We start from the raw sequence: 22,855 nt of genomic DNA, 5'->3' as shown, positions 1-22,855 counted from the left end.
TTCTGGGGTGCGAATTTCCTCTGCGGACTTGGTAGTAAGCTTCCCACAAGTCCCAGATGCAGCAAAGTGAACATTTCACATATCCTGTGTGCTCTAGCTAAGGCGAGATGTATACCCTTGGCAGGAATGACAAGAATTGCTGGAGCTGTTTTACTACCTTCCAGGTTCAGGGCACATTTGTTTGAATTACCCTTGTGTGTCCCATTCCTTCATCAGCAGGCCCCAGAAGCAGTTCTTCTCCCTCCACATCCTCGTTTGCCCCCCGCCCCCAGTGACACCACAAGGGTGCACCCCGAGTCTCCAGTTTTGGTTTTGAAATCGCAAGGGTGGTATTTACCTGGCAATGTTACTCTTAATCCAAAGGAAGCACACATAAGTCTGATCCAGATCAGGACCACCATATATGGGTAAAGGAGGCTGAAAACTACTCTCCCCTCACCACAACCTCTTTTCCCCTTCTCAAATTTGTCCTCCCCCCTCCTGTTTTTTAAAAAGGAAAAGAGAAGGAGGAGGGCTCTATGACAGTACAAAAAGATTATTAAAACTATACTGGTGCCAATAGCAAGGGAAGAGGGCCAATTTAAGGTAGGGTGGGCAACATATGGTCTGCAGCCCTCAAATGCAGCCTCAAAGACCCTCACCCAACATTTAGATCAAGCACACGCCTTGCACCCTCTAGAAGACATTGGGGAGATTTTTGTCATGATTTGAGGGCCTCCCAACTTCCATGGCCCCACAGTTTTATACTACCACAGATCACCCACCAACGTAAGGCTTAGAAATATTGGGGATGGATGGTGTAGGACTCCTAGATCCATTTAATTGTACTGACTAGCGATGAGATATTCATATTCGTCTCCTGGGTCAGACAAATACAAATATCGCCACCACAGGTGGCTGGGCTCATTTGACCCTCTAACCAAAAAATCTGGCCATTCATTTACCACTTGTGGCACAGTGAGCATGGCTGCCCTCATTTGCACCACACGAATCATGGAAGTATCCCGGCTGGGGCTTCCCCACTTCCTTCTACCGGTGACCACTCAGCACCTGAGCGGGGAGACTGGTCATCCTGTCCCCTCACTGGAGTGGTCACCAGCAGAGGGAGGCAGGGAAGCCCCAGCTGGGCTACTTCCGCGATTGACACAGCATGAACAAGGATGGCCATGTGTGCATCAAGTATTAAGTGGAGAGCCCAGTTCGGGGGGGGGGGGAAGGATCAAATGGGCCCAGTCACCTGAAGTGACGATATTTGTCTCCCCTAGGAGATGAACACGAATATACCATCTCTAATAGTGACCTAGACCAGGCCTGAGGAGGCTTACTTTGAAGTAGGAAAGAGGCAAAGTTTCAGCTGTGTGCTACACACTGTCTAGCTTGTAGCTTAGCCCTTAGTAGCTGGATTGTGCAGTCATCTAAAACAATCTCTATGCTCTGTTAAGTTTTCAGTGCATGGAAGATTGTGGATTCGATTCCCCAGGAATACTGGGAAAGGAAGTAAAAGCAAGGATTCCTCCCTACCAATGGAGAATGCCCAAACACAGTGAAACAAGAATCAAAGAAAAAAATGTCTAGAGGAAGAACAGATGTTATTGCGCATTTAGGGGCCACCATGGTATAGTGATCTGTAGCAAATTAGGAGCAAAGAAATTCCAGACAAAATCTACACTTGACTATGGAGCACATTGGATGAGCCTGGAGCATTTCTTTAATAGTTTTCTCATTCTAACTGAAAGCAAGAAAAGTAATCAAAGCTCAAGTATAGTGAAGCTCAGTCTTAAAATGGGGAAGCAAATAAAAGTAATTAAGAAGAGGCAGTGAAATTCTAAGACTCGTTGAAGGGTGTGAATTCTTAATTGCTTTTATTTGCTCATCCATTTTAAGACAGCTATGGTAAGGCTGTGAAATAATCTAACCTCCAAAGATGAAAAGCCTGAAATTCACACTTGTTGAAAAACAGTTCTGACAATAGCTCCGTGTTGGTTAAAAAGTTAATTGATGAAAAAAGGAGTCAGCTTCTGGGATTTTCCCTTGCTTTGTGCCACTCGATGCACGGTAGTGAACACAAGAGGGTATCCTGTAGACCAGTGGTTCTTAACCTTTATTACTCAGGTGTTTTTGAACTGCAACTCCCAGAAACCCCAGCCAGCAGAGCTGATGGTGAAGGCTTCTGGGAGTTGCAGTCCAAAAACATCTGAGTAACAAAGGTTAAGAACCAGTGCTGTAGACCATGGTTTCCCAACCAGTGGGCCAAAGTGTTTTCTGTGGTTATTTATGGTTTCAATTATTTTTATATTTATGATGTTAAATATGGCATACAGCTGTTCTCAACCTTTTTTCGCCATGGCCATAAACACAATATGAAAGAAATATAGGCAGAATCAGTCAGTCACATAAGAAACCTTAAAAAGTAGTGTGTGAAAAACTTGTTTCCAGTCTGTAGCCCCCTTCAAGTGTGCCAGGGCATGGACCTCATTCCCACAGCCTCTGAAAGAGCCACTCTTACTTGTCTCCTCCGCCGCATCCATCTTTGGAGGACTGACATCAGCCCTTCAGACACAAACATTAGACCAGCTCAGCAAGGTCTGAATGAGGCGCATGGTGAACATGGTGCCCAAGAGGACAGCAGGACCGGAAAGCTGATGCTTTGGTGGTGGCATTCGCTCCACTTGAAACTCCTGCTCTTCCAGGTGCAGCTATGGTGGCACTTTGGAGAGGGGACCAGGGTGAGGAGATGCCTGCAGGCCCTGCCTAAGTCATGGAAAAATGTAATAGGGACAAAAGGGTGAGGGAGAACCAGGAAGGTTCCCATCAAAAAGGCAATTAAACTAAAAAATATTATCGACAAGTTTTCATTCTCAAATTATCTGGTAGAGGCATGTTTACAGCCATTCCTATAATTATATATATATATAAGCTTACAGTTATATTATTCTGTAAAATCTATTCTTAATGTTTTCTTTACCCTATTCAAATGCCTTTATATGGAAATGCGGCAGGGTGTTTACGGGTTACTTGACTATTATAAAATGGGCTTGTGACTCAACAAAAGTTGGGAAAAACTGCTGAAGACCCTCTAGACTGCTGCTATTGGTGTGTCAACATTCTGGATGCCCTTTGCTTGACATCCTTCCTTCTGCTGGCAACATGGGCATGATATTGTGCAGTCATATCCTGGAATTTTGAATTGTGTATACAGAAGCACAATATCCCTTATTAACAAATTGGAGGGTTTTTTTAAAGAACTGAATTTTCTTTGTACAGTGTTGTTTCATATGTTCCAATGAATGACTCAGCTTTTTAAAAATAATCTAGTATGCAAGATCTGAACCATTCTCTCAACCAATTCGCAAAGTGTTGTCCAGAGACTCTTGCAGCCCTTCAAGGTTGTTTCTGCAACTTCTGGGTAACTCTTCTCCCCCACCAAAAAGAAGTCTGCAGAGAACTCTAGGAATTGTGATTTTGTAATAAAATAGATGTAATCCCCACCTGCCAATAAACTCAAACCCATAAAAATGAAAATGGATGAAATTTCCAGAAACATTTGTTTTGTTTTATCTGGGCTTCAGCTGATTTTTATGGCCAGCATGCCACTTGGCAGGTCCTCAGAGCAGAAAATTGCCCTTCAGAGCTTTCAGTTTCCCACCTCTGCACTAAAGGAGCTGGACAAGTAGAAATTGGAAACTGCATGAATGATGACTCAATAAAGGAGGTAAACGCATTCCTCTCCACAACACAGCAATTCAACTTTAGAAATACCGGTACATCAGTAGGAAAAGGCAGCTATTGTGAGATATTTTGGGATGTTTAATCTTAAGAGATACAGCTGTGACAAGCAAATATCCATTAGATTTAGCTTTCCTAATGACACTTCTTATCCATCAGTGCCAGCTTGAGGACAAAAACTCTCTGAAGTAATCACAGGGTGTCACAGAGCTAATATACAGTTTTTAAGCATATTTTAATTTTAATATTCCATTCTTGAGCAACTCCATGTATCTGGTTCACAGTGAAGAACATTTAAGTGCAGCTTGCAGCTTTGTACAAAACTGTAGTTTAATGTAATGCCTAATTCCCCAGATTTTCAGCAGTTCACTCAGTTATTTGGGGGAAGTGGACTTGTCCATGACATCTCACATTAAAATATAATCTTTAAGGTGCCACAAGTTTTTGTCTTTATTTTTAATTTTTCTTTTGTTTTTGTCTGATATGCTAGCAGACTAGCATGGTTACCTCTTCTAAAACTTGAACTACAGTGGACCTTCGACATACAGACGGCTTGATTTAGACTTTTTGAGTTACAGACTTCTCTGGCCACAAAATGTAGGTTCGACTTGCAGCTGGAGAATCGACTTACAGACCAGAAAAAAACCAAAATGGAACAAAAATGGCCGGTTATGGAATTAATCGGTTTTCAATGCATTGTAGGTCAATGGAGACTCGACCTACAGACTTTTCGACCTGCAGCCACCGTTCCAATACGGATTAATTCCGTAAGTAGAGGGTCCACTGTATTCTGATCAACTATGATTATGATGCATTTTCTTTTGATTCTGCTGGAAGCAGTGACAAAAGTAGAAGAGTAGGTAGAAAATCTTTCAAGAAAATGAGAGTGTTTTATTTCTACAAATATGCTAATTCAAAATGTATGCAAAATTATATTTGAATCAATTGTGTTAAATAACAAGTGCATAATAATGAACCTAGCAAAAAGCTGATTTTTGGATTAACACACCCCAAGCTCTTTAAGAATATTTTTTAAAATTAAGCTTTTTACAAAACATACATCTTTGGATATTGGAAAGTAACGTGGAAAAACCAAAAACCAAAGATATATGTATGAAACTGGCCTCAATCAGAATAGGCTTAAATGTACCTCAAGACAATTTGAGATGTAATTTAGATCTCATTTATAAGAAGGCTACAGCACCTCTTACTTTACAAGCTTAACATTCATTCCCAGGGTCCAGGAAGGTGTAGTTGTTGCGGGCGGGGCTTAGTTCCCTTACCAAATATACTCAAAGTAGTCTGGAGGAAGGCGTGAAAATAACTGCACAAGATATCCTTGCTATGTAAGTGTTACAACTTTTCTACTCCTAAACATACCTGATTGCTTCTATTACTAGAATCAATCAATATTCAACTGAAAACAATAAAAAGGATTGAACATAAACTGAAGGGCTGAGAAGTCTGCCTTGCAGGAAGCAAAGTGGTAAGCTAGTGTTTTCTTGTTTATTTTTATTTTGTTATTTTGCATCAAGCTTGTAAAATGCTGTGTTTTATGGTACACAAGAAGTACAGAATGGTTCACCAGAAATACTCAGATTCAGGTGAACCTTTTTCATTGATACATATTATAGAACACACAACTGTGTTTCTTCAAAATTTTATTTCAATTTAAATTATGGGGCCAGCCAGATTTTCTAATAAGAAATGCATTCATCTGAAGGAATGAAATGCTTTGTGGAAGGAGAATTACAATCGTATACATTTGTTTAAAAAAACCTCACATTAAAGAACTTTTAGTAATATGTTTAAGCCTTCACGCAGATAAGAAACCACTTCCAGTACAATAGTTTTTAATATGAATAGCACATCAAATGGTCTTAAATACAACTTCTGAATGCCAACACTCCAAGTAATCAATTATTCTTTTTTAAAAAAGGTTGCACCACTTCTTCCCAAGCCAAATAGTAGAGAAGCAAAACCAATATCCAAATCCATTTTTAACTTCTTTATATACACACATACAGAACTTTTAACATTTCTACTTTCCCCTCATAAAGTAAAAGTTGTATGCACAATGGATAATAATTTGCCAAACGTTTTCCTTCTTTTAACAACAATACCACCACCCCCGCCCCAAAAAGGACAGAGCACTGAACTACAGTATCTCACGGCCAGTTTTGCCTACCTATGTAAATGGTTTAACAGATCTATGATTACTTTTTTTCCTTTCAATAGACAGTATGAATCACTTTGTAGAGAACAGGTTTTCTATGATCTCTAAAGGAAGCATGGCAAAGTTGAAGTATTCAGCATGATCAGGACCTGTTTGCTGGAGCTATTTGCCTACTTCCTTCATGAAGGCTTTAAAGAATTGGCTAAAATGTCAATCAGCAGATTAGTTTCTAAATAATTTAATCAGAAAGAAGCTAGAAAGCAATAAATAATTGTATAGCATTCTCAGTCAGGTTCAATCATGCAGAATTTGAACTTTCATACTCCAAATCCATATAATTTGGCTGGTTGTGATCTTAGTACTACTATTAAGAACAGATGCCATTTTGATAACATAGTTTAGATATATTTAGCAATGTTTTTTCTTATGATCACAGTAACAAAAGAGTGGTGCAAAATCAGTCTTTCTAAAAATAAATACTGATAATTTGCAGCATTAAGGAACAAGATATTGACATTAAGATAGTTATGTAATTATGAATTTGGAAGTAAAGGGGAATTATAAGTTATTTACCATTACAACTATCATACTGAGTATTACCTATATGAACAGAAGAGATTCTCTATATACCCACAAGAAAAACAAAATGATATTAATTTAGCATAATCTTCATAATTTGCAAGTGGCTGAACACAGCACTAATATAAACGGATAAGGCCAACACTGAAGAATACAGGTTAGTGGGTTCCAGCACTACATTTCAGTCTACCCTAACAGATGGCACCCCATTAGGTCAGTAAATATGGAAAAATGGGTTCTCTTCCTTTTGATGCTGCAGTATTTAAGAAATGTGAAATCAGCATTTTCATGTGATTCATAGTATTAATTACACATGAGCTTTCACTTTGCAAAACTCAGTATCAGGTAAAAGTTACAGACTAATACATTAACATTCCTCTGCTGTACAAATTAAATCATTTTTAAAGAAATGAGCAGCCTAGGAGATATATACAAAAGAAACCAACAAGCATTTTTGAAATGAAATGCGAAGTGTCACTGCTAAGCTCTACTGTCCAAAACGCATTTAAAGTAAAATTAACAAAAACCCTTATAACATATTTCCACGTCTACAGCTCAATTCTCAGAAAATCACTCTCTCAAAAAACAAACTATAAAGCAGTGAAAGGCATATATACATTTTCCTTATGAACTCTGAGATCTCACTCCTTTAGAAGTTGCTATGTTTCAGTATCAGTTTTATCTGCGAGACCACTGCTCATCCCAGTAAGCTCACATCTTAGATACATTTCCCCTTTGATTACAAATAAAGCACTGCACATTTTTTTTAAAAAAAATCAAGGCATACAATCTTATACTAGGGTGCCAATTATGCACAGATCACGTTGTGCTCGCATCTCATACAAGGTTAAGTGCAAACATACGGATTGAATCAGATTTGCAAGCATGCACCTCATCACTTACACTATTCTAATACCTTCTCCTCCTATCCCAAATTATTATCTATATGTTTGCTTTCATGAACCAATAATCCCCCCACCCCTGGACTTCCAAAAACAAGCAGTGTGCTTGAATTCAGACACAAATACCAAGAAAGTCCACATTGTGCAAGAAAGCAGCAGCTAGGTTTGTCAACTTGGACTAAAAAATAAAGAGAAAAAAACAAACACTGTTCACTGAACAGCAGATTAGCAGTAATGTTCCTCATGAATTGATAAGAGTGCCTGATGCTGAATATCTAACAGCAAATGCTGAATCTGGATTTAATATTTTAGGGGTTTATAAGAGATTAAGCTTCTTGCTGTGCTGGTCTTTTCAAATCCCTGATCTGTTTAACTAAATAGGTCTTCTCATCATTAAATTGTTCATCTTCGGTCCTGTCATTCTGAAACTTGCTGAGGAACTCAATAAGTTTGGTCTGGTTCTTTAGCAGAATATCTAATATAGGCTGTGTCTTGTTGGGATTGGCTACAAACACCTGCAAAGAAGAGAGATGATTAGTAGAAGGAATTAACAAACATGTTAATGTATCAGAAAATGTTAACTATGGAAACAATTACAAGGAGACAAACCTACCAGGTGCTAGAAAATTTCAGAAAAACAAGTGCAGTTATTAGCATATGCTTTTATAGAGCATGCAAAACTACATATTTTTCCTTGTATAAAATGACACTTTTTCCTAAAATAATTAGAGGAAAAATTGAGGTTCGTTTTATACATGCAAGGAGCATGCTTGGGCACCTCTTGCTGCCGCCACTGCCACTGCCCAATTGCCTCTTTCAGGGCTCACGGCTTGTCCCCTCCACTGGCAGAGGCAGCAGCAGCAGGAGACAGAGGCAAAGGAGCAGTCACACGCGCTAGGGTGCCTCTTGCTGCTGCTTCCCCTGCCTGGCCAATCACCTCCTCCAGTGGGACTGACGGGGCTCACCTCCAGCTCATGTCTGCCTTGTCCCCTCTGGTGGCGGAGGCAGCAGGAGGCAGAGGAAAAGCATTTGCACTGGAGGAGGTGATTGGGCGGGCAGTGGAGGCAGCAGCAGCAGAAGAGACAGAGGTGGAGGAGCAGTTTCCCACTGACTGCTCCTCTGCCTCCAGCAAGGGTCAGAACTGGGGTGTCGTATACACGGGAAAATACGATAAATGTAATACATTATTGTGGAATATAATATTTAATCATATAAAATATATGAAATAACTGCCTGCCCAAGGTCTAAATATATAGCCTTCAAACATGATTTAATTCATTTGATAATCCATATCCAAAGCCAATGTATAACTGAGCAAAACTTGCTTACAACCTAGAAAATGGGTATTTTTTATTAATTAACTAATACTATACATTCAAGTATTAATTACTGCAATGAAATAACTGATTCATGCAGAAATGTGAAGCTATTATCTGATACTGAAAAACAACTATTGGCTATTAAGTACAGTGGTGCCTCGCTTAACGGGCGCTCCGTTTAGTGACAACTTTTTCGGAGCGTTTTTGCGCTTCGTTTAGCGATGGTCCCTATGGGCGATTTTCGCTTAGCGATGTTGGGACCATGCTCTCACACAACACACGCCCAGCGCAAGCAAGCTGTGGCCCCAACCATGGAAGGAGGCAGCCCCCCCTGCAGAGACAAAGCTTGGCCGGGGCTCCCTTCGCTGGGTGGCGGTGCCGGAGAAAGAACGGTTAGCTTGGCTGGGCATGGAGGAGGTAACAGCCGCCAGCAGGCGGGCGTCGGTCGAGGGGGCACCCACTTGTTCATCCCATGTACCGGGCAGAAGAGGCGAGGCGGGGCTGCCCTCTTTTTCCCTCTCCAAAACCTGCTTCTCTCGCTTAGCCGAGGGAGATTTGAAGGGGAGCTCACGGGGGGGGGGGGGAAGACGCCTGCCTCGGTCTCAGTGGGAGCCCCGTTGCCCAACCAGACTCACCCATGGCGGCAGGTGCAGAGGAAGAAAGGGGCACCCCCCCAATCGCATGAAGTCTCAGGCGGGGCGCGGTGGGGCATGGGCTTTGTTCGGCTGGGCAGCTGGCGGGCGGGGAGCGGATCCTCCCAGCCGGAGGCGACACCCCCCCAGCCAGAATGGAAGGTTTTCCCCTCTGGGCAGGAGGGTGCGCCGCTCTGCCCTCTTGGCGCCTTCTCGATCCTGGGGGGGGAGACTGGTGGCAAGCGAGAGCCTGTGGGCGCCCCCCCTCCTGCTCGTCCCTCTCGGGCTGCCGGGTGGTTCTCCAGAGGCTCGGATTTGCTCCTGAGGAACCTGAAGAGGGGCGTTTTGTGGGGTTTTTGCTTGCTTGGCTTGTTCGTTTGAAATGAGGGCTCAGCCTTTTTGGTGGCCCTGAAGGAAGCCCGCAAAGTCCACAAGTGCTCCTCGGGTGGGGCCGCCTTTTTAAAAAAAGGACGGTGGCTGCCAAACAGTCTCTCTCTCGACTGCGCCTAGGAGCGGCTCCATCTCTGAAAAAGTCGGTGTGTGTGTGTGTGTCTAGGGCGGAGGCCCGTACCTCCCCTTTCTTTGTTGAGGGAAGGGGGGTACTGCCTTGGGGGGTGATGGGCCGCCGAGTCCTCCATGCACAGCGCCCCACCCTCGGCTGCTTTGTGAGAGGGAATAGCCTTCTCCCCCCCCCCATGTGTTGGTAAGGGAATCCGTTGTTTAACGCTGAGGTTGCGTCCTGGCAGCGAAGGGCAAACTGAACTCTCAAGTCAATCTCTCAAGTGGTCCTTAGTTTAAGAGAAATCACAGACCCCTTTTTTACTGTTCCTGTGGGCTCATATAGAGTTGCCAGTGGAGTAGCAGGGTTGCATCTTGTCCCCCAACTTGCACACAACAAGTCCCCTAATACAGTATTTATTTTCCCCCATTGAGATGCACTGAATAGGTTTCAATGCATTTCAATTGGGGAACCGCGTTTCGCTTTAACAATGTTTCCTATGGTGATTTTCACTTAAGGACGGCAATTTGTTCCTATTGGAACTGATTATCCGGTTTTCAATGCATTTCAATGGGAAACCGTGTTTCGCTTAGAAATTGCTTAGCAGCGATTTTTTCGGAACTAATTAACATCGCTAAGCAAGGCACCACTGTAGTCCAGCTTACACAATGAATTGATAAACCAAAGGTATTTATACATCACTCAAAGAATGCATTGCACTATGGGGCAGTATATAAGTTACAAACCAACAAACAGGGAAGTCTTCAGAAAAACAAAATATCACTCTCAAGGCAGACTTAGAATTAAAGTATCAAGACTCTGGAACAGAACCTAGTAGCCACTGGAGCTCCATGACTTTCCATCATGACTTTATTTTGCCATTCTAAAGTATTATTTGGTCAGTGTTAAGACTACCCTTGTCTTCAATTTGAAGGAAGTCTTGAATACTATTATGAATACTATTTAAAAGCGACTTTTACCTTAAAGACATGAAAGGCTTCAAACTGAATGTTGCGACTCTTATCTCGTAAAAGGTTCATCATCAGTTTGAGATTTTCAGGTTTACTGATGTACTTTGTCATAATTGTGAAGTTGTGTCTATCCAACAGTAATTCACCAAGCAGCTACAGAAATGAAAAACAGAAAAAAGAGAACTAAATGGAATTTTTCTATGGTACAAAATACCTTCAACACTAGCAGAGGAAAGGGTTGCACTGAACTCTATTCTCTGTTAACAACTGTTGTTGTTAATACCCCGACGTTGTGATGTTATTGTACACTGCTCACTATGTGAAGCAGAAAAATCTTACACAACTTTTCTAATTACACCACTAGAAAGAAGCATATCCTTACCATGTTCTCTCTCTCTCTCTCTCTTTCTCTCTGTGTGTGTGTGTGTGTGTGTGTGTGTGTGTGTGTGTGTGTGTGTGTGTGTGTGTGTGTGTGTTGCATCACTGGATGGCTTAGTGCAACAGGGGGTGCAGCACACATACCTTGTTTTGTGGATTGGTTTATATGTAAGGAAAAGTTTGTTTTTACAACTAAGCCATCATGATGAATTGGGTTTACAGTACAAAAGGGAGATGGACATGTATATGTCTGAAAATTATGGAGATCTATAAATCCACAATGGTAAAATCTATATTGATAAGGCACATTGGAAAGTAAGATATGTAAACTTGTTAACAACTGTGAAAAGTTCCTGAAAGGGCGCACTAAAAATTAAATCAAGATAATATGTTTGTCTCTTGAACTATAAAATTTGACATTTCAAATTTTTGTGAACAATTTAGCAGCCAAAGCAGGACAAATGGTTTGCCTAGCCCAGTGGTTCTTAACCCTTGTTACTCAGATGTTTTTGAACTGCAACTCCCAGAAACCCCAGCCAGCACAGTTGGTGGTGAAGGCTTCTGTGAGTTGCAGTCCAAAACTCCTGAATAACCCAAGGTTAAGAACCAGTGGCCTAGCCTACTGCTACACCATCATCATGGAACTACACAGCTGGAAGTGACCTTATAGATCATCAAGTCCAGCCCCTGTCAAGGATGCACAATGGAGAACTGAACTCCTAACCTCTGGCTCCACAGCCAGATGCCTAAACCACTGAGTTATCTAGCATTTGAAAACAATGATTATAAAAATTGTGCTGAAATTAGCTTAGTTGCAAACTTGTAGAATCTTGTTACCTTAAGTGACTGTCGTTTTGTCACATAGTTTTCTGAGTGGAGCAATTTCTCATATTCACTGAAGAACTGAATGAAGAAAGAAAAAATCAGGATTTTTCTAAATATGATAAATATGCTGATCTCACATGATTTCACTGAACCAGAAGAACAAATGCAAAACAGAAATAGAATGACGTAAGGACTTAATATTCCAAATGTTTTGCTATTTAAAATGCTACAACTGTTTCTTTATGACACCGCAGATACTCTTTAACAAACATTTACAGGGGCTAGAGGAAATTTTAAAGCAAGAGTAGAGAATAAAAGTGACTTTATATTTTTTTATTATCAGATGTGACCAGTAGAGGGAGCAAAGTTGTTACACATGCCCTTATGCTCACTTTAATATTAGAAGAATGGGAACATAATGAGGAAGTATCCTTTGACTTCTTATTAGATCTCATTTTTAGGAATCTACAGTCAGGATCCTCACATATGGCATACTTATCTATGCCAATGTAAGCAAATGGACATAAACTGTAGTACTGAATTATTACTTGTCAAGGACCCAGTGCTGGTATTCCTTATCACATCACAGTGTCAAAAATACAAATATACAAACACAAATGCTGACTTCTTAACTAGTGGCTATTTGCCATTGCAAATTGCACTGTTGCACTTATACTGTTATATGTAAAAAATAAAATTCTCATGAACAATTGCAAAAATTTGCTGACAAAAACTGAAAAATCAAGATGCAGGTAACATGCTAAGCAAACAGAAAAATGATAGGAATATGCATCAACCACAAGATAACGGTTAGCATCCTGACCATTTTATATTCAGATCTAATTCAACTTCAGTTTGAATATGATCCTCAATTCCAAAATCAAAATCTTCATTCATCCCACAGATTAGCACCAACGCTCCATTGCTTTTCTCCCCTTGTTTGTCACAATGTTACAAGAGGAGATTACACCTGCAAAAATTCAGACAATGGGTTCAAGCTCCACTCCAAAAGGGAAGATATATCCTTTTGGTGTAGATACCTAGGATAGAGTGATAAGACTAGTGAGTTTGAGTCCCACTCAACCATGGAAGCTCACTGGGGGAATAGATGTGGCAAGACCACTCCTTAAATATCTCACTTAACTTTAAAGCCCTATTAGGGTTGCTATAAATCAGTTCTGACTTGAAGAATTTTGTGACAATGTAGATGAAACTGGCATGCATTACAGAGATGTCCATATGTAAGAACAATTAAGATTGGTCACACAAAAAGAACCATCATTCACACCCGTCAACCAGCAAGTGTGAATGAGGGTTGGTGAATCATACAGTATTACAGAGGCAATACATTAAGAATGATTAGCATTTTCCAAGGAACACCCAATGCTACACTCTCCCAGACCCCACCAATCCACTTTCAATATTCCCGCTTTTAAACACAAGGACGTCTGTAAAACATTACTTTAGCATTCCTCTTCCAAAATGTGATTTAGGCAGTCCTGGTAAAACTATACACTCTGAATAGATGCTAGAGCTGCCGGACAGAATACTAGATTACCTCATTTCTTTCTTTTGTTTCTTCTCCCCAAAGTTATCCTTTAATGGGAAACCTGGGGAGCCATGTACCAGTTTTTGGAGAGGCACTGTGTCCCTTTGTACTCAAATTGCTAAAGAATCTTCATAATTCAAGTTCAGACCAACCTGGATGACTCCTAAATCTATCTGAACTAGAGCAATTTGCTTCTGGAAATCAGATATTAATTTTATGTATTTATTAAACATATATACCGCCCCATCTAGAACGGACGGTTTACATAAAACATAAAAAACCCCTAAATGTAACATCAAAATTAACTGCAGAGTCCAAGATGGAAAAAAAAGAGAGGAAAAAAGAAAAGAAATAGCCTAGGTGATGGCTGTAGGGAAGGCCTTCCTATATAGCCATGTCTTCAGATTGGTCTTGAAAGGCCCTCAGCAAGGGAGCCAGGCACATCTCTACAGGTTAGTTGTTCCAGAGGTGAGGAGCCACTGTTGAGAAGCCCCAATTTGGCATTAGGCCCCTTAGCCACCTGGCCTTACTGGAATGGGTGATAAGGGTAGAACTAAGCAGAAGAAGGCGCTCTGCCAGGTATCGAGGTCCTAAACAGTTTAGGGCTTTATGTGTAATAGTTAACACCTTGAAATCGATGCAGAAGCGGATAGGTAACCAGTGTAAGGCAGCCAGGGTGGGGGAAATATGGTGAAATCTTTTCACCACTGTTAATAACTTGGCCGCCATGTTCTGGACCAGTGATTCTTAACCTTGGGTTACTCAGGTGTTTTTGAACTGCAACTCCCAGAAACCCCAGCCAGCACAGCTAGTGGTGAAGGCTTCTGGGAGCTGCAGTCCAAAAACACCTGAGTAACCCAAGGTTAAGAACCCCTGTTCTGGACCATCTGAAGCTTCTGCATCAGTCTCAAAGTAGGCCCCACGTAGAGAGCTTTACAGTAGTCTATTCTTGAGACTACGAGCACATTGACCAATGTGGTGAGCACCCCCATGCCTAGACAGGAATGCAGCTTGGCGATCCGCTGAAGATGTAAGTGGGTGGACTGAACCACGGACACTAACTGGGTCTCCATGGAAAGGGCTGGGTGGACCCCCAGACTGCGAACCCCCCAGCGGCCTTATATAGATGTTAAACAGCATTGGGGAGATGATAAAACCCTGTGGAATTCCACAATTGAGGGACCACGGGGCCAATACATTCTCTCCAAGCTGGACTCTCTGGGGACGGTTCTCCAAGAAAGAGCGGAGCCAACTGAGAGCAAGGCCACCAATCCCCAATGCCGAGAGCCTCCTCAGGAGGATACCGTGGTCGATGGTATCAAAGGTGGCTGAGATATCAAGGAGGACGAGCAAGGACATTTTGTCCCTGTCAGAATCCCTAAGTAGGTCATCCAGCAGGGTGACCAATGCCCTGCTGGATAACCAATGTCAACCAAATTGACTGATGTCAACTTCCAATATTACTTTCTGAAATAGAATGGAGCCTTCTGTGCAAGTACACCTGAATATGAAGTATTCCCCTAGAAAGTTCTATTATATTCTCATGCAGTGGGTAACTCTTCTGATGTATGTTACAAAGAAATAAAAATACATACCCTATCATAGTGCTGTTCCAAGAACTCTGCACTCAGCAGCTTGTGCCTTGTAAGTAAATCCTGCAAATAAATTATTGCACTGTTATTTATGAGGTACTACCTTTTGCATCCTATACTTTGTTTCTTCACCAGTTACTACACCCATTTTCCCTAGTTTTGGCAACCAAGACAAAGGGGTTAGTCAAATATTTGAGAGATAAACATTTATATCCAGCTTCTCAGGGTCCGATAAATATCATTGACCTCATCAACAGGCAATGAATATGAAGTCTGTAGATCAGTATATTTATAGCTCTTTCCTATCCTATACAAATGATTAACTTTGAACCACAAAACATCAATACAGTACAGTGGTACCTCGCTAGACGACCCCGCTGTACGACGAATCCGCAGGACGGTGACTTTTTGCGATCGCTATAGCGATTTGCAAAACAGTCATTCCTATGGGGGAATTGCGCTTGATGACGATTTGGTCCGTGCTTCACGGACCGTTTATTTGCAAGACGACGATCTTTACAGCTGATTGTTGGGTTCCTAAAATGGCTGCCCTGTGTTTTCCGGACCCTTGCTTTGCAGGGCAGGCATTTTAACAGCTGATCAGCGCTTGGAAAATGCCTTTCCCTATGGGCGATCTTTGCTGGACAATGAGGTAATTTCCCCCTTGGAACGTATTAAATGGGTTTCAATGCATTCCAATGGGGAATTGTTTTTCGCATGACGACGAGTTCGCTTAACAGCGATTTTCCCGGAACGGAATATTGTCGTCATGCGGGGCACCACTGTATTTAATCATTCCTTATTTCATCTCCAGGTACAATCAGACTGATTAACACAACAGACTGAATGTCTAGAATGTAGCTGAGTTGATTTGAAAGGGAGGGTTCTTTTATCAACCTTCTAAATTTTTTTATATATTGAAATTTTTGACCCTTTTTGTGGTTCACCCCCCCCCAAAAAACAAATTAAGAGAAGCTGAAATCTTTCCTTATGCAAGCAGATCCCTTATTCACAATTGGCTTCATCTGCCTTTTTGTGACACCAACAACATGAGATCTTACTGGCTATATAGCATCCTTATATACAGTGGTACCTCGCTTAACGAGCACACCGTTTAACGACGAATCCGCATAGCGACGTGTTTTTTGCAATCGCTAATGTGATCGCATTACGATGTTCTGAATAGGGTAAACATCGCATTACGATGATCGGTAAGCATTTCGCTTACCGATCTTCGCATTGCGATGTTTTGGAACAGCTGATCGGTGGTTCCGAAATGGCAGCCGGAAGAAGAAAATGGCCGCCCGCAGCGTTTTCACGCCAGTTCCTTGCTTACCGAGGTGGCGAAAACGGCAGCTGGATTGAGGATTCCCGCTTAGCGGTGAGTTTTGTCCCCATAGGAACGCATTAAACAGAGTTTAATGCATTCCTATGGGGTTCCCCCCCCCCGCATAGCGACGTTTTTCCTGGAACGGATTAACGTCGCTATGCAGGGCACCACTGTATTTGATCGAAACTGGCTGTAACCAGCCAAATTACTAGCTGAAGAAGACAAGCTTTCCTTTATCCATTTTCAAGAAAAGTGATGCAAAGAATCTCCTATTCCACAGACTTGTAAATACCATCACCACCTTTGGTTGCTACCCTGCCAACACTGGATTATTAGAATGACTTTTTTTGTTATATATTTCCCTGAAGCTTAATAAAGAAGGCCATATCTATATCTATATATGGCTGTTAAACAACAGACTGAATTACCTTGAAAGTGGCAAAAGCATCTGAAGCAATGTCAAATGTAGACATTTCCACATATCTGAAGAAGTCATAAAACTGCTCTGACCACAAAATTATTTTTGCCAATGGTTCGTGTCTGATGCACTCTCTTAACATGATTCCACAATTCAGTGCGATTTCTGGGGATTCATACCTGTCAATGAGAATCAACATAAATACTTGACACACAAATCTAATCACAGCAAAATACTTAACACATATTCCTAATAGCCTGCTCAAAACATTTCAGCAATTAAAGAACACATATCAGTACAAAAAACTCTACAAATATTTAGTGAACTGGCTTACAGGAATGATTTTCATATTATTTAAAATTTTCTAATTTTGAACATGAGTTCAGACTTGCATAAGAGCTTCTCAGTCTCACATTCAGACTAGTGGCACAGATTAACACTTCATGCCATTATTCAATTTAAACATTATTAACAGGATAACACACTTTTCTAGTCTTGGAAAATTGACAGCCCACAAAACATACAATTACACCAATCAACTGCCCTGCACTTTTCTACAGTCCTATTCAGGAGTTTAAAAATGTACTTACTCACCACCCAAACAGGGAAAGCATGCTACTCTTAATACTTTCCACTTTCAGTTCCACTGCCCTTCTACACACAGAGTGTGGCAGTCTGAACCGAAAAACCTCTACTAACTGTGGAGACATTTCATATGAATTAGACAATAAGTGTTCGATGTCACATGTAGAACTCACACAGTCAGAGGAGACTCCCTCATTGTTGTGTCATTCTCCATGTGTAAGAAGATGAAAAAAATAACGAGAAGGTAGAACTAACACCGCTCTCTCTCTTGCTGAATATTCAACATGCTTTCAAATACCTGAACTGGCCTAATGTTATGGACTAACTGGAATTTTCACTAAATTTTCACATTGATTCAGCTGAACTATAACACATACTATCTAAAATAAACACATTTTACTTATTGTGTAACCATGCCTATTCATACATTAGGATTCTTCTGGCAACAGATTCCATCATCTGAAAAGCTGTCAAGATAATTAGTTTCTTCTGGAGTCGTGTGTGATACAGTAAGAAGTATAATTTTTTTTTGTCTTCTCTCTTTGTTCCACATACAGATAACTGCTTATCTCCCCATGAGAAAGGTGGGTTGTATCCTTACCTAAGAAATAATTCTAGTTCCAGATTAACAGTATGTGCTGACAATTGTTTATTACCTACATGTCTCCAGCATCTCTGCTAAGTGAACATTCCAACATCTGTCACTTCAATAATATGAACATTATAGCTCCTCAACTTTCACATTTATAGATTAAACTGATGATTTTTTTTAAAAAGACACTACCTTTGATGCTGGCAGCAAGTGGAAAAATAGCCTGACAGGGCCTATTTGGGATCCTATCTGGAAGATCCTTCCAAAGACTGAGCCTTGAGAAAGGCCAGTCTCTGTTTGCTTATTGTCCTGTTTCTGAGGCAAGCGGACATTTGGAGCAACCTCTTTGATAACAATGATAATGTACAGGCAGGTGGGTTTGAGAGCTGGCAATTCTTTAGTGGACCCTTGACTTACAGACGGCTTGACTTACAGACTTTTTGAGTTACAGACTTCTCTGGCTGCAAAATTTAGGTTTGACTTGCAGGCTGAGATTTGACTTACAGACCAGAACAAAACAAAAATGGAACAAAAACGGCCTGTTACGGGATTAATCGGTTTTCAATGCACTGTAGCTCAATGGAGACTTGACCTACAGACTTTTTGACCTGCAGCCACCGTTCCAATACGGATTAATTCTGTAAGTCAAGGGTCCACTGTACTGCCTGGACTGTATTTTCCCTGCCTTCCCTGAACCTTTCTTGACCTAAGAAAAAAAGAAACAAAATATCCCCCTCTAGTGGTTGAAGGAGGAATGGCAGCTTCTCATTAATTTCTATGGATGGAAAAGAGCAGATACGGATCAAATGGTTTTCAATGCATTCCTATGGGAAATGCAGATTTGACCTGCGAACTTTTTGACTTGAGAACTGCCTTCCAATACGGATTAAGTTCTCAAGTCAAGACCCCACTGTATTCTGGTCCCATACCAATGATGGGAAATGTCAAATTCATAACTCCAAATCTTGCTGGATCCACCAAGCTACACATAGGTTCAGGTTGCAGAACTGGCTGAGAGTGGTTTTTACCAGCTTTGTATGACTACCACTCTCTTTGTCATTCAGACGTTGTGATCCTCATCCATATGCTAGGCACAAAGCCACACTTTACTACTATAGAACCTCCCGCTAATATGCTTGCATAATATTCTCATGGGGATAGAATGTCCAGAGCATGTACATTGGTACTGGAGTATCTGGAAAAGTTCCCTGTTATTTGAACAAAACACTGAAATTCTTGTTTGACTTGACAAATCTTTGAATGGCTAGAGTGTAATACAGTTAGAATGTATCTAATCCTATCTAAGTGATTGTAAGAGCTAACAGCATTTTACTGTGTTGTTTTCTGTACAGATTCATTGGGATGCAAAAAGTCAAGAGCTGAAAAACTACACAAAATTTCCTCTGTTCTGTATACCATCTTGATCCTGGTTTTGTATTCTGGGATAAAGGAGCATCCTGGTCATGGAATGAGACATTAATTATGAGCACTAGTTATATTTTAAGATTGTGTTATGCCTGTATCATCTTCTCAGCAGCTGTGTTCATTTTTGTTTGTTCTCTTAATTTTTTTAATGTGTTTCTCACTACCTAAGGAACAGTGACTCTTACAATAAGAGATACAGTACAAATCAAGCAAGCAGCACAGAAGTAGTATCTACATTGCTTACCCAAAAACTGCATGGTGAGAGAAAACAGATTTTTAAAAGAAAATTGGAACACGTGTGATTCAAATCATTACATCCATAGAAAACAGTCCAAGAAAATTATTGTTTCATTGTGTAAAAAGGCATCCAAAAGTTTTAGTGAGATTTTTAGGTGAATGAACTTTCATATTTTGTTACTTCTCACTTTAAGTGACTATACAGATTTTTTTAAAGACCCCAGAAGATTTCATTTCCTTTTGGAAAAGAACTGTCATGAATACCCTTCTCTCTTCCAAACAGCGTAACACACAGCTTCATGTTTGTTTCACTGTTGCTGGACGCAGAACAAAAAATATCAAGTACTGTATGATGCTCTGCTAGAACACTGCAGATGATAAAAAGGAAAGGAAGTGGCAATCTGGTAGGGAGCGTACACAATGAATTGCCCTTTATTTGGCCATGTTAAAGGAAAAGTGTTCAAAATGTTCTATGAGGATATGAATCATATTTCAAAAGGAATTGGACTAAACTTTAGACCAGGACTTCAGTCTTAAACCCTGTTCAATGAATGCAAGACAACTCAATGTTTTGAGTTAGTTTGCACAGGAAGACAATACCAATAATCATGAAAAGGAGAGTTATGAACAAATTTCTGAAAAAGTTAACTTCATACACAGTAAAGTTGGTAGCCAATGTGTCTGTTGAGCATCCTCCCCAAAATTCTAGGGATCCCAATATTTATATTCAGGCTTGAGTATGAGGGGAATGCAGAAACCCTCCAGATGTCAATACCCCCCGCCAAGTTTTGACACACACTGTTGCGAGCATTGGCTGCCCATTCGCTTCCGCATAGACTTCAAAGTTTTAATGCTTACTTATAAGGCCCTAAATGGTTTAGGACCTCGATATTTGGCGGAACGCCTACTCCCACCAAGTTCTACCGGGATCACCCGTGCGAGTCCGGAGGTAAGGCTGAGGAGCCTGACACCGAGAGAGGCCCGGAAGGAAAAGGGGTGAAATCGGGCCTTCTCGGCAGTGGCTCCTCACCTCTGGAACAACCTCCCTCCAGGGATTCGCGTGGCCTCTACGCTGGGTATCTTAAAAAGCCAATTAAAAACATGGATGCTTATTCAGGCCTTACCTCCAGTCAATACTTGATTCTTTCTTCTCATTTTTCTTTTATTTATTTTTACTCTATTTTCTTGGTTTTACATTCTCATTTGAAGATTTATGTAACTATGTGTTTTTATTAATTGTTTATGTTATATTGGAAGCCGCTCAGAGTGACCAAATAGACCAGATGGGTGGGATACAAATCAAATCAAATCAATCAACCAATCAATCAACCAATCAATAAAGCCTTGCAAATTATTGGGATTGGGAATCACTGATTTATACCCTCAGACTTGGGTTGCTTTATTACTTGCGTGCCTGTGAGGTCATGAAGCTTGTATTTTGAATGCCTTTCTTTTGAAAGTCTCCAGCAAAAATAAATCTGAAATCAAAGGCGCCCGCCTTTTAAGGCACCACGGTTCCCTCCCACTCCAGGATGCGTCCTTGTTCAGTTGAAACTAGCAGAGAATTTCCATATTCTCCAGTATGGGACTACTCTACATTCTCCTGCAGAGCAATATCTCTATGTATCGCTCAACCTCTCTTCTTATGAGAAGAGGGCAGTTTTCCCTTTGAAATACGAGGGGGGAGGGGAGGACTGCAGGATTAGAAAGAGAGAGACAGGTGGAGGGGAAGGAGTCAGGGAGGGAGCTGTGACTCGTCAAGCAGCATTTTTCACTCGTCACAGACGGGTGGACGAGTGCATTTTTCAAGCCCTGCAAATTACCAAACCCAAAGGCTTTCCTAGGGCAAAAGGGAGCTCTACAGAGCCTTAGAATCTGCAAGGAGGATAGGGTAAGCAGCTTTCAATTAATTTAAATTAATTATTTCCAGTGCCAAATCTAGTTTTGCTGGTATAATTTTACACAACAGGATTTTGTCCAATGTCTTCCAAAACGTAATTATTTGCCCTATGGGTTTTTAATACTGTCATTTTTAAAATACAGATTTGGGTTAACTTATTCCTCTATGTAGAATGAGGCCTGTCCATCGTACATAAAGTGCAGTAAAATATAGTGAGACATAACTGGGAAAAATGTCTTATAAGCTGATTAAGGCCTTGCTGCTTGTCTGACGGCCTCGTGCTCAGAATGACCTCCCATGCTACTCTCACCTTTGATCCAGGATGTTACAGGTGGCCACTCCAAAGGCTGCCTAGAAATCAAAAACTAGGAACTGGGCCTTCTCTGTGGTTGCTGCCTCACTGTGGAATTCTCTCCTGGCTGAGGTAAGACTGGCTCCCTCCCTTCTCAGCTTCAGAAAACAAGTGAAAACACAGCCTCCCCCCCCCCGTTTTTTTCACTACTGCACCTCTCTTTTGCCACCATTGTTTATCTTACATTGATAGTATGGGTATGGATTTCTTTTGTTTGCTTTTTTAATTTGCTGTTTATTATTGAATTTTATTACTGAATTTTAGTTACATTTATGGTGTGATATTACAAGCTGCACAGAGTAGTGGCCTGGCCACTAAATGGGCAAGATAAAAATTTAAATAAATATATCAAGCTGGAAGAGGAGCAGATATAAGACCTTGGCCAAAATCCTGTTGCATAGTCAACTGTACTAGAGTAGGCCCATTAAATCAACAGCGATTGATGAATCCACTCCTCCATAATTTTCTCTTGACTGAAATGGAAATACCCTACCTGCAACTTCCTTTAGCACAGTAAGTTTCAGTTTGAGTAGGCCCATTTGAATCAATTGAACTTATGGAGGAGTTGAGTCACCAAATCCACATCAATTCAAAGGGCTTACTCTAGTGTGCTTTACCACTCTAAGCAACAAGATTCTGACCTATTAGGTACTGCAACAATGTTTCCAGAGTATACATGGGGCAGAGTTGGAATTTGGCTATACTACTGGGTCAGGTTCCTATGTCTTATTTTGGTTGCTGGTGAGCAATGTTTTTCAAGTTGAGCATTTGTGTGTGAACAAATACTGGCTTAACATTCAAAGCATGTGTGAGAAAAGTGTTATTGTAGGGGTTGGATTGTTGATGACTGATAATAAATTTTGGGTGG

At 41.0% G+C, this 22,855-nt stretch overlaps 1 protein-coding gene and 1 long non-coding RNA gene across 2 annotated transcripts in view; one reads left to right on the top strand and one right to left on the bottom strand.

Moving 5' to 3' along the window:
* Window positions 1-5,374: 5,374 nt before the first annotated feature.
* Window positions 5,375-22,855, bottom strand: part of CAB39 (calcium binding protein 39) — a 59,119-nt gene continuing 41,638 nt past the window's right edge. The window contains exons 5-9 of the mRNA XM_020801830.3: window positions 16,907-17,075; window positions 15,152-15,211; window positions 12,020-12,085; window positions 10,814-10,957; window positions 5,375-7,898 (exon numbers count right to left, since the gene is read on the bottom strand). Of these exons, the coding sequence (XP_020657489.1) occupies window positions 7,710-7,898; window positions 10,814-10,957; window positions 12,020-12,085; window positions 15,152-15,211; window positions 16,907-17,075 (628 nt within the window). The 3' untranslated portion in view covers window positions 5,375-7,709. The remainder of the gene's footprint in view (window positions 7,899-10,813; window positions 10,958-12,019; window positions 12,086-15,151; window positions 15,212-16,906; window positions 17,076-22,855) is intronic.
* LOC144587842 (uncharacterized) lies at window positions 17,256-22,105 on the top strand. The gene is made up of 2 exons (XR_013543019.1): window positions 17,256-18,065; window positions 19,426-22,105. It is a non-coding gene; the product is annotated as an uncharacterized LOC144587842 (long non-coding RNA).

The sequence above is a fragment of the Pogona vitticeps genome, chromosome 3 (genome assembly GCF_051106095.1).
Source record: "Pogona vitticeps strain Pit_001003342236 chromosome 3, PviZW2.1, whole genome shotgun sequence".
NCBI classification, from domain to species: domain Eukaryota; kingdom Metazoa; phylum Chordata; class Lepidosauria; order Squamata; family Agamidae; genus Pogona; species Pogona vitticeps.
Note: the sequence above shows the minus strand (reverse complement) of the source record. Positions and strands in the feature narration are given on the sequence as shown.